Source organism: Arachis duranensis, chromosome 8 (assembly GCF_000817695.3).
Source record: "Arachis duranensis cultivar V14167 chromosome 8, aradu.V14167.gnm2.J7QH, whole genome shotgun sequence".
NCBI classification, from domain to species: Eukaryota; Viridiplantae; Streptophyta; class Magnoliopsida; order Fabales; family Fabaceae; genus Arachis; species Arachis duranensis.
Genome location: NC_029779.3, coordinates 7,226,723 through 7,239,097, shown reverse-complemented (window position 1 = coordinate 7,239,097; position 12,375 = coordinate 7,226,723). Strand labels below are relative to the sequence as shown.

At 36.0% G+C, this 12,375-nt stretch overlaps 2 protein-coding genes across 3 annotated transcripts; both read right to left on the bottom strand.

Annotated features, from left to right (window-relative positions):
• Window positions 1-711: 711 nt before the first annotated feature.
• On the bottom strand, window positions 712-5,263 carry LOC107460487 (importin subunit beta-1). Its single transcript, XM_016078847.3, has 3 exons — window positions 5,049-5,263; window positions 1,983-4,406; window positions 712-1,888 (listed from the first exon to the last, which is right to left on the bottom strand). Exons 2-3 carry the CDS (start codon window positions 4,397-4,399, stop codon window positions 1,690-1,692), a joined length of 2,616 nt encoding a protein of 871 aa, XP_015934333.1. The 5' UTR covers window positions 4,400-4,406; window positions 5,049-5,263; the 3' UTR covers window positions 712-1,689.
• Window positions 5,264-6,392: 1,129 nt separating this feature from the next.
• LOC107460486 (acyl-CoA-binding domain-containing protein 1) lies at window positions 6,393-10,021 on the bottom strand. 2 transcript variants are annotated; one of them, XM_016078845.3, is made up of 6 exons: window positions 9,280-10,013; window positions 8,715-8,820; window positions 8,497-8,600; window positions 7,908-7,999; window positions 7,085-7,182; window positions 6,393-6,820 (listed from the first exon to the last, which is right to left on the bottom strand). In XM_016078845.3, the coding sequence occupies exons 1-6, from the start codon at window positions 9,774-9,776 to the stop codon at window positions 6,644-6,646; spliced, it is 1,074 nt and encodes a 357-aa protein (XP_015934331.1). In that variant the 5' UTR covers window positions 9,777-10,013; the 3' UTR covers window positions 6,393-6,643. The 2 variants fall into 2 exon arrangements, with proteins under 2 accessions (XP_015934331.1, XP_052108952.1); XM_052252992.1 differs by lacking the exons at window positions 6,393-6,820; window positions 7,085-7,182 and adding an exon at window positions 7,222-7,816 and having other exon boundaries at window positions 9,280-10,021.
• Window positions 10,022-12,375: the final 2,354 nt, after the last annotated feature.

Below are 12,375 nucleotides of genomic sequence, written 5' to 3'. Positions count from 1 at the left end.
TTCTCCTAATAATCACCAGATATAATTAGGAATCGCTAATATTACCTAGTTTATACCATAGTTCTGGTATTATTAGATAAAGTATACCGATGTCACCTAAAAACTGGTTATAAACTTACACACGACATTTTTTCAGCTATACAGTTTAAGATTTACGTATTCTGGTATTTTATAATAAAACACTTGCTTTTCTCTAAAAAAGTTACACACTTTCCTCTCTTCATAATCGTTGGTTAATCCCCTTAGTCCCCTGCCTAAAAAAAAAAGTAAAGATGATGATCATGATGGCCAATACAGAGGAGGGCTTTTTCGGGAGAAAAGAAAAGTATTAATAGCACATGTGCACCAAAATATTGGCATGAATAATGGTCTTTGGAAAATTTGAAGAATGCTAGTGTCAGCAGTTTTATTAAATAGAGAACAAACCTAACGCTCTTTCCATTAGGTGAAAGTATCCATTACATATTGGGCTTAGGCCCCGGATTTTTACCCCAAAAAAAGTATCCATACATATTTACTATTTATTATATTTTGCCTCTATACTCAGAAGACAACATATGCATAATAATTATAATTATTTTTCAGGTTTTACAACAGTTGATTATCCTGTTTTCAAAATCAAACATCATTTGAACGATTGTAACTTGGTAACAAAAATTCTTACCCCCAAACAAAAAAATAACATATACAGGAAATATGGCAAATTGCCAATTGCAAGAAAATCCCCAAACTTGTATGTAACAGAGAATAACGGATACACAGAGGGCTAAACCCATACCACTGTCTTCCAATAAAAGAAAGGAATCCACAACTCTATGGTCGTCATCAGAAAACATGACGATCTTTTAAACTAATCATAGGTATAGCCAACATATGATTACATACGCATTTCAAAAGCTAACACAAAAAATAAATTGAAAAGTTTGATGATTTCATGAATGCGGGATGAATTATGACCTAACAATACCAACTGACATTAAAAGAGCAAAAAAATGCACAATGCGAGGAGGATGTATTCTATCCCACCCTCTAAACAATAACAAACCCCGATCATAGCAAAAACAAGTATGGAGGGAGAAAAAATGATATGGATGACAGACAGACATACCAGGACAATTATACACAATGGGATGATGTCTCTTAAAGAGAAAAAAAAAAAAAGAAACTAGATGCAGTGTTAAAAGTCAGAAAAAGGAAGAGATTCTTTTGAAACAAGGCACTTTGGTGGTATTGATAAAAACCAGTTCAACCCTGTGAATTCCACCATTCTAACAACCCATGGCTAGTTTATGGGAAAACCATTGTCAGGCTATAATGGGTTTATCTTCTAATAAGACCAACTTCAGACTCAGCATCAAAGGGTATCTTAATTTTTCAATCATGGATCAGTTACCGCCTCCCCTCGGCCATGCAACCAATTATGTGTCCCATGAAGACCCACACCCGCATTTGCAAACTCATTGCTACCTTCTTCCTCTTGACCAAACTGGACTCGATGGTGCTCATGCAAAAGTCAGTGATGCATTGGTGATGATGCAATTGTTAGTGACAACTTGAAGAGTTTCAAACTGATACCTTCTGTTGTCTGACCATGGTGACAACTTGACTCATGCAATCCCCCAAGACCGATTTTGACACCCAAATGCATGCAGGTAGTTTACGAAAAAGAATATGCAACTCAGATGAACCTCAAACAGATATAGCACGATTGATAGCCAACTTGGCCCACTCAGCAGATTCTTTAATCAAATGATCTTCTGAGGTCAAACATTCATCTAAAAATTCTTTGCTTGACAAAGACTGCTGAATTAAAGAACCTGCATTGCTTCCTAGCGTATCAGCCAGATCTCCAAGGACTCCAATTGCTGTTTTCATAACCACTTCATCCCTGCATAGTGAAGGCAACGAAAGCCATTAAAACTGGTTATTGTATTAAAAAAAGCAAAAACACTCAAGTAAGGTAACATTTTTCACTTTCTTACATGTCTTTTTCCATGTATATGCTATCCAAGAATTGGAGGATGTGAGGTGCATAAGGAATCAAGAGCTGGGTTTTTGATGAATTCTTGAACCCTTGGAAAATCCCAGAATATGCCTCTAATATTCCATTTCTTAAAGAATTAATGTATTCCGTCATTTCATCATCAAAACCTGATGTGTGGGCATACAACTCTGAGGCAAGCTGCAGTGTGTTCATTGCATACATCAAGTATTTATTAAAGTTTTCTCCTATTGCAAGAGCTATATCACCAATGCAAGAGAACAATGGGGGCTTCACAGAACGGTGCAAATTATCACTTGACAAATTCTTCAGAAGCTGTGTCATAATCCCATCACAGTAAGGCAGTATTTTATCTTCCAATGCCCTGCACAAGTCCCCCACCACACCAACAGTGACGGCACAAACTTGATAATCCTCAAAATTCTGAAGGTCCATCTCCAGAAACCTGTAAAATTCAGGCATGTATTTGGCAAAATCAGCGCCTATAGCATAGGCAAGGGCTCCAATGGCTAGCATGGCTTCTTCATGTGCTGTGGCGTTTCTGCAAGCAAAAACCCTGTAGAAAAGCCCCATTATCTGATCAGCATACTGCAGGAAGACATATTTGGTGGGCTCTGAAGACCCTAGCTTCTGAATAATTACTTGCAAGCAACCACAAAGTAGGCCAATCAGTTCACTCTGCTTTTCTCTTTCATCAGATGAAAGATTTTGTGCCTCAAGACATTTATGCAGCTCCATCATGATGACCGTAACTAGCTGTAACACTAATGGAGCTGTTTCATCTGTTGAACATCTTACTACTTCATTCAATGTTTCATATGCTGCAGTTCTTAATCGTGATTCTGTAGCATCCTCTCTATGAGTAACAGCTAGAAGGGATTGAACAATTTCCTGAAAAAAGGGAGTTATAGGAGATGTTGGTCCCACATCTTCATAACCCTGGGCAAGAAAATACAGAGCACCACAGGCTTTCTCAGCAACATTGGGAACATCCTTCATGCTCTGAAGGAGAACTGTAATAATCTGTTGGCAATTTCCTTCATTAATAATTGGTGTACCAACAATTGAATTGTGAAGAAATTCGAACATTCGTCCCAAGGTCCAGGCAGTGGTGTCCTTCACATGGTTACTTGGATCCTTTACTAAAGCACTAAGCATAAAAGGTAAAGCATGATTAACTAGAGGTGCTAACTTGTCTGGGGAAGGCCCCTCCAAGATAGAGCCAAACGCATATGAGGCTGCCTCCCTCTGTCTCCAATCTGGTTTTGTAATATTCTCCTCAATAAACGGCATTACCAGTGGCACAATATCATCTCCAACAGTACGAGCAACTAAACCCAGGCACGTACCACCAGCCATCGCGATATTCCAGGCACCTTCATCCAGATCCTGATCCTCTTCTTGTTTGAGTAATGTTTCCAGCAGCAGCGGGATGAGTGCAGGTAGAGCTTGCTTAATAAAATAAAAACAAGGTATATCAGAGTCCCCACTGGATTCACCTACATAGTCTTCCAAGATATCAGTCTCCTCATCACAAATTGTACTCCAAAACTCAATGGCTTGAAGAGCAACCGGTTCGTCATCACCCCTAATAGCCTTTGCTGTGATGTTATATATATCCTGGATGTAGGGAGCCAATTTCTCATAATACATGGCTGCAATTGAGACCAAACACTCGAAGGAAGCCTGTCGTATTCTCGGCTCAGGAGACATAGTTGCTTCACAGACAACTCTCATGATATAGTCACGTTCCATATCATTGCTAAAATTAGCTTGAGCAAATCCAAGGGCATTATATAATGCCCTAGTAGAGGCAAGCCTAACATCATTGTTCCCTTCAGATGCATTCATACCTTGGACTACAGCAGTAAGGATTTTATTTACCTGATCTTGATCAACAACCTGCGGAGAGACTTCCTCGCATAAGTAGCCAAGAGTCTCCAAAGTGGCTTGCTTGACATGAGATGGTACTTGATGAATATTTGATAAGAGTGAACCTATCAGTTCAGGCCACTGTTTCTGAGGAAGCTCAATTCCAGCAATTTTGGCAATAACTTGAGTTGCAGTCGATCGAGCATCAGCTGCAAGAGAAGAGAGTGTTTGCAGCAAACATGACTTGACTTGGGTCTTCACCGCAGGATCCAACGACAACCATCTGTGAACCAGCTCCCGTTTCCTGTTTTCATCCTTGGCATCCAGTGCGTTTTTTAGAATCAATCCTGCCAACTTTCGGCTATCAACTGGTTTATCATCATTTGCTAACTCTCCAGAGAGTGAGACCAAGAAACCAGGAAGGTTTTGCTCCTGAAATTGCCGCAGACTTTCTTCGGATTGCTTCCGTACAGTCCCATCAATGGATTGAGCATTCAGAAGTACCTGGGTAACTTCCATTGCCATGCTATACCTAATGGCATAAAAAAACTTGGCTCGTAAGTTTTCAACGTGAAACAGCCAACCAAAAGAAAAGTCAAGGCAAAGGCCAAAGAGTCCTTCAAAGCAAAAAATAATTGTTTATAAAATTATTGTCCAATTTCAGATCGTATACTCCAGCAGTATTGCCAAAAGGGAAATGACTGCCAGAACGATTCAGGAACAATAAATATATTGAATTTCCAAAACAGAAGTAATCCCCAAATGTATTTCGATTATAAAAAAATTCTTTGAACCGATAGACAGAGACGTTGTGGTCCAAAAACCTAGTTGACTCAGCCAACTCGCTAATGCCCTATTATCTCAACCCAACAACCAATCCCCAAATCCAAAGTGCCACAATTTCAAAACCAAGACCCGTCACAGATTCACACACCGACAAGATAAAAAACAACAGATCGAAATTCTAATCGATACAAGAACGGATTCAAATCGATCATAATCCAATCAAACAACAACAGTCCAAACGTATCGAAGCACCGAAACAGAAACCGAAAATGGTTAATAATTGAATAAATTGTGAAAAGGAAAAAGTCAAACCTAATCGAATATATCTATTATGCGTGAACAAAAAAATAATTGAGAAATAAAAAGGATAAATCGGATGAAAAGTTACCTGATATGGGTGAAATTTGGATGGAAAAGAGATCTGATGGGAAGAGAGGGAGGGAGAGGTGGAAGGGGGGAGAGAGAGAAGAGAGAGTGACAGAGTAAGAGAGCAGTGAGCTTCAAACAACCCAAATAGCTTGCAACAGCGGTTGCAAATTACAATCGCAAAGCGATTGAATTGATAGATTCGAATTAAAAATTCATGTCATTTTTCTTATTTCTTGCATACCTTAAAAATAGCATGTTAATTCAAAATATAGAAATCTTTTTAAGAGGTGCCAGTGCACATAATAAAAAAATAGTAAAAAAGAAATTAGTCATTAGAAATTATTTATTTATTTAAAAATAAGATAAATAAATAAAAATGATTAGAGTACAGCGCGTAAAGGCGGTGTCTTTTGCCCGGGCGACGGGCCCGCGTTTGAATTGAATTTAATAAATTATTAGTATCATTGTTCTCTTTTATTCTTTTTTTTCTATTATCATTATTGGAGGTTGGAGCAAGCCAACCTAGTATGTTCATACTTCATAGCAAAATAGCTTTTCTTGTCTCGTAAGTCTATGATCATCAATGACAATACTCATCCATGGCCAGAATTTCTTATCCCTTCAGCTTAGTGGACTACTCAGCACTCAACTAGATTGAGCTTTTATTATTATTATTATTTAACACACACACACGAGAATGATTATGCAGGAGGGTTTGGGAATTGGAAGGGCCAATGGTTATTAAGATAAATATAACATGCGTCATTCCAAGAAACTAACAGTCCACGACTACCACTGTAGATTGGGGTTAGCTGGATCAGATTCGTTTATCGTGCGAATTTGATATTACACGTGATCTGTGTACATGTTCTGAAACTAAACAAATCAAATTAGTTTACTGTTTCCCGCATCATAAAATGAACAGTCGAGATATTGAGTTATAATTTGGTAAGGTCAATATATGTCAGATGTAATAGATAGAGTGACAAAAATTACTAACCCCCCAAAAAAAAAAAAATAATTAATACTTAAGAAAGGATATACTTGAGGACTAAGGAGCATCCATTTTCTAGCATTTTAGAGATCTGTCAAAGAATTATGAGTCATCAAGCTCGTATGAAAGCAGTAACAGCTCTTCTTCACCATGCATGTTTCTGATTTTGGCGAAGAAAGAGAAGAAAGCAAACAAACCACCATGTAAATTTGTATCATAAATTTAGTAGAATAAGATTAAAGGAAGAAGGGGGTAGATAAAGGGATAGCATAACAATAACGAATCTTAGTTAGTACTTAGGAGTGATTCATTTCCTTGTTACTCTATACTTTTGATGAATATTATAATTCTCCATCAAATATAAGTAAATAAGGGCAAAATAAGGAGTCCTCGTCAATAGAAGGGACCAATCAGGTGTTAATCAGATGAAGCAATAATAAAACACATACACTTGATTAACCATTACCTAAGCAGTATATTGGCGGGTCTAAAAGGGTGTATATATACTAAAAGGAAGAAGGAAAAGAAAAATTGAGTTAATATAGACACGTACATCCCCAAAAGGGATTTGGGTAAGGTTATAGTATATTAGCCAAAAGCACCAAGAACCAAACTAACAATCAATTTGGTTCCCCCAGTTGCTGCAAACACGACCAGTTTGACTCACAGATATCATGCGGGGAACTGCCATCATTATCCTTTAAATTTGTGTCTGCATTATGCTTCACTAAATACTCAGCTATTGCTTCTCTATCACACATAACAGCGTAATGCAACGGAGTTTGTCCCTCATTATCCTTCCAAAAAGAAAACATACAGAGCATCAACAAAAGGGAGCCAACTTGAGAGCAGTGTGGATAATTAAAAGATGCATCAGAAAAACGTCTTCAAAAGACTAAGCTAATATTTGAGATTAAACAGTAAGCAATAATGCCATGTTCAAAATACAATTAAGGTTCTGTTGTGTTTTCATTCTTCAAAGTTAAGGCGATGCCAACTAAGCTTGATGGTAGCTATTATTCCTAAGAGTTAGGTTCATACATGTGTCTATGGATACCTACCTTGCAATTCACATCAGCATTCCTCTCAAGCAGCAGCTCTGTGACATTACGGTGGCCACGGTCCACGGCCCAATGTAATGGTGTCCGGCCCTCACTGTCTGCAGCCATTTCAGAAAGATCATTCAACTTCTCTTTCTGTATATGGACTTGAAGTATAAAAAGCTTCTAACGAGATCAACAATTCAAGAAATAGATTCTACAATGCTCATTAGTAGTGTGAATGTAGCTACTTGCCTTGCCATGCAATAGTGCATTTTCATAAAATAAACGGTGACTTATTAATGCTACATTATTGATCGTCAAGAAAATGTATGTAGAAGGTAGGAACAATAGCAGTGTGATTAAAGCTACTTCCCTCACTATACTCATTGCTAAGAATATAGGTTGAAAAACAGAAATGATTATTCATTATTCAGTTATGTAGCAGGGCAGAATTTTTTATTTCAGACAATTTTAATGACTTAGATGTAGTCCAACAAGATTTATTCATGTGTGACACATAAGTTACCAGTCAACTATCTATCTTCAACGGGGTCTTAAAGCCAGATACTTAGGCTTCTTTACAAAAACATAGCACCTACCTTAGTTGTCAAACAATTTTTAGGCCATACATATGCCCATGTTAGGCTTGTCAAGCAAGTGCCACAAAAATTCAGATTGATGTTGCACTAAATCCGTGATGGTACTTCTCTATTCATGCTGATAACATGGTGTCCTTAAGGAACTTGGTCCCTTTTAAAACCAAAAAATTAAAATAAAGAAATAAATAACCATTCACAACTTACAGCACACCCTAAAAGCAAACAACTAAGAAGTAACTCACCCTTCAAATTCACTGAAATACCACTTTCTATACACTTGAGCAGATTAGCCATATCTCCTTCTCTAGCAAATCCATGAATGGCATCCATTGTCCTGTAAAGGAAGGAACCATCAAAGTCATAAAAGGTTGTTAGTTGCAGTTGAGATAATATCAACCTAGAATGGAGCTTTTTTTTTTTAATTTAATTTACAAAAAAGAAACAGAAAAAACATATTATAAGAGGTGCGAATTGCCAAGGACCACAACAAAACCTTAACAAATAATCCTTCAATATAAACATGACTACTAAGAGAAGGATAACCTTATAGCTATGAATCAGGATTAGCATCAGAACCAAACAATGAGCTTGAGAGTAAACCTTGAAGGACCAAATACAAAAAAGAAAGACCACCAAAGTAAAAACCATAAAGAGCTACCATAGAAGATATCCCATCACCGTAATTTTGGACAGACACCAATGCGACATTCACATAATAAAATTTAACAGCATATACATAAATGCATATAGAACAAATTATAGACAAATTGCTATCTAGAGTCTAGACATTTACACTACAACTCAAAATAAATTGATTTCTAGGAATCTTACAAGTCACTGCCATATTCCTCTTCATATACATAAGTGCTAAATACTGGCCCCATCGGTCCCTTAGCCTCTGAACTAGAGCCACCACCACCGTAACTCTTGCTCCGCTGTCACAGGAACAATGCGAATCAGTAAGGGACATGACAAGGGGGGCTTCTTTTTGGTGAAACAACTAGTGATCAATCCACAACTATAGCGCAAGAAACAGCATATTAGCTCACCAAAGATGAACCATCAAGCCAAGAAGGATATAGCTCTGTCACAATATCAATGTACTTCTGCATTGCATCCTCAGGAGGCATAGCTCCCAATTTCTGCCACGCTTGCCTTCAACAATAAGAAAGTAAAACACGGTTAGCACCTAAGAGCCTAATTTTCAGACACCAAAAATAACAGCTTAAACAAGCCAACAATAACCCTGAACAATTAATAATTCCAAGCGCCATTGAGCTCTCAATTTAAACACTTCAACATAACTAATGCCTATAGATGGAGATGGAACAAAACAGTTATTTCACTGTTTTTTCTATAGTTTTAGGCCTCAAGTCTAACGTGCAAACAAACTGCAACTACAGCCAATCCATTTATAAGTTTAACAACCTAATCATCTCCATAATCACCAAGCTCAATACTGACATACAGATGGAACAACACACAAGATTCCAAGTATGCATAATTACCGTACAAAAAAGTAAGCAAATGTTAAAGCTCTTCCCTTTCACTTTGTTTTTCCCTCAACTATTTATGACAAAGTAGTTGCAATCATATATTGAACGCAATGAATACCATTTGGCACGTGCTGTCATCTTCAACGCCGAAGGCTGCGGCGTGCTACAGGGACCTTCAGTGGCGATCTTGTACAGCCCATAGAGCTGTAGCTGCACGTCGCTCGACACCTTCTGCGACAACCGATCGGCGGCGGCGGCAGCCACGAACGCTGTGGCGGCGCTGAACGCCTCGTCGAGTTCGGTGGTCTCCACACCTTCCCAATCGTCATCGTCGTAGTCGTCGTCGCCGTCCAAACTCTCGGCCCTCACACTTCCCTGCTCCGCCATGACAGACTCCTGCTCAAAGCGATTGTTACTTGCTTCGGAGACGCCGCCGCCTCGGTCGGGTCCCGTGGCGGTCCGTATAGGATTGCTGTCATCTTCTTCGGCGGAGGCGCGCGTGACGGTTAGGTTGTCGTTGTTGAAGGAGACAACAACGGAGATGAGCTTGGCAAGAAGGTAAGAAAAAATGAGACCGATGAAAATGGATTGGAGAAGGGGTTGCCAGTCTCCCATGGATGCGGATTGGAAGTTGAAAACCCTAACAGAAATATCTGATTCTAATTCCACTGAAGAGGTTTTAGGTTTTTGAGGGGGTTATGTGAAGAACCTAAAGCTTAGAAGATAAAACCTTAAGTGAGTATTGAAGAAAGGGGTGAGAGAGCACCGAAGAAGCTATGGAGTTGACGGAAATAAAGGAAGATTGCGATGTGTAAGAGAGAGAAAGGGAAGAACTCATGCACGCGCCAACGCAGAGCGAGAGAGAGCTATCAGCTGCTTCGCGCTTAACATGTGATCTTACGGCTGCGTCGTTGGGGCTGACACGTGTATCCACCAGTTAAAGTGTTTTTGATATGGCCACCGACTATGCTTTATTGCTTAAAATTCAAACGTTGCGCATCTTAATTTAAAAGTAATCGAGTCTTGTTTGGAATTGAAACACTCTTACTGATGTACTTAAGAGCATTAACTCTCCATTATATATTAGTTAGTACTTAGTAGAAGATCTATATCATCATTTATTATCATCTAGCTTGACGAGCTTAGAACGAGAGATCCACAGCTCGTGTTCCTACTCATCTCTACAATTTTATTCAAGTAACATTACTTCCAAACATTGCTGTATATAGCTTTCACGAGATGATAGATGAACAATAGTGTAAATGACATCACATATAAAAAATCATAAGAAAATAAACACGTAAAGGAGGTAAAGGAGGATGCTGGCTCTTTTTTTCTCTTTCTTTTTCCTCTCCTTTAAAAATATTTCTTTAGAAAAAAAAGGGTAAACCAAAAATATCTCAAGCATCCTCCCTTCTTCTGTCGTCCACCCTATAAACGAAAAGTGGTCTTCCATTTTTGTCCTTTCTTAATGACTTGTGTATTTTTAAGTAGGGGGTTGTTTTCAAAGAGTGGATGATTATTGAATTTTAATATTGTGTTTAGTGGTAAAAAAAATTTAAATTTTCAGTTCCTTACTTCTGAATTTAGGAAGAGTCACAGTCCGGAATCACAGATTTTTTATTTTTATAAATTAAATAAATATAATAATTACTAAAATAAATAATTTAAAAAATATTTATCAAAATAAATATTTTTTATCTTATTTACAATGTAAACGAGATAATTTTATATATATCGGTGTAAATGAGATAAAAGAAAAGTATGCAACCTGTGAATATTTCGTTTATCGTGAAAACGAGATATATGTATTTTTTTTAAATTTGTAAAAAATAAAAAATATTAATAATATCAATAATCCAAAATTTTAGCAGGCAATTAGTACATAAAAAAATAGGTAGGAGGGATAAAATGGATAAATTTGATCAATTAGTACTCAAAATGGATAACAGTTTCAATTTCCTTCCTACCATCTCATCAATTTCTCTTAATAATTGGTAAACAGTTAATTTTATTTTTCAAATTTAAATCAATCCAATTAGATCATAATTTAATTTAAAATTTTTGTATGTACTCTTTTTTGAGATCAAACATATCTATTTTAAAAATTTTTTTATTAAATTATGATCCAATTGGATTGATTTAAATTTAAAAAATAAAAATAACCATTTGCTTAGGAGAGATTAATGGAGAGAGTAGAAAGAGAATTGAAACGGTTATCTCGTTTACACTGTTCCATCAACTTTTTGAGTACTAATTAATCAAACTTATCCATTTTAATCTCTTCTACCTATCTTTTAATATACTAATTGTCTACTAAAAATTTGAATTATTGATATTATTAATATTTTTTATTTTTTTAATTTTTTTTAAAAATACATGTATACACATGTTACATACTTCTCTTATCTTGTTTATCCTGTAAACAAAATACATATAAAATTATCTCATTTGCAGTGTAAACAAAATAAAAAAAATATTTATTTTGATAAATACTTTTAAAATTATTTATTTTGATAATTATTATATTTATTTAATTTATAAAAATAAAAAATTCCCCCGAATCACCTACCTCTAATAATGGCTTTTCCATGAGAAAATTATGTACCAAAAGTTTATATTCCTATCAAAAATTAAATCGAAAGTTTATATTTCATTTTTGTGAATTTTATTTTTGATTGAGTTTAAATTCTTCATTTCCTTTTTAGACAGAAGTAAATTGAATTAATTACTCATTTGTTTGAGCTAATTTTCATATCATTCATTTTTGAATAGATGGCAAATTCTCTGCATAGGGCTCAGTATAAATCTGTTCATGTATTACTAATCCACCAAAATAGTGTACAATAAGATGACCGAATAAAGAAAGAATTTTTTTGTCACATAAATGAAGAAAGAAATAATGATAATAATGACAAAAAAAAAAGATATGATAACAAGATAGGAACATACATAGATAAAAGAACACAAACGGCAGACCACAAAATTGCCCAGAAAATTTAAAGCTTATGAAAATCATTACAATTATATTACAGTGTAAAAAAAATTGCGAATCATATCATGTATAAAAATATGTATTTGAAACTTCATAAATTTTTTATTATATTACTGTAATAAATTTAATTATTTTTCTATTACAAGTTTAATTATTTTACTATGACATATTTGATTATTTTAATAAATAATTATTTAGTTAAAAAATGTGAATTAATAT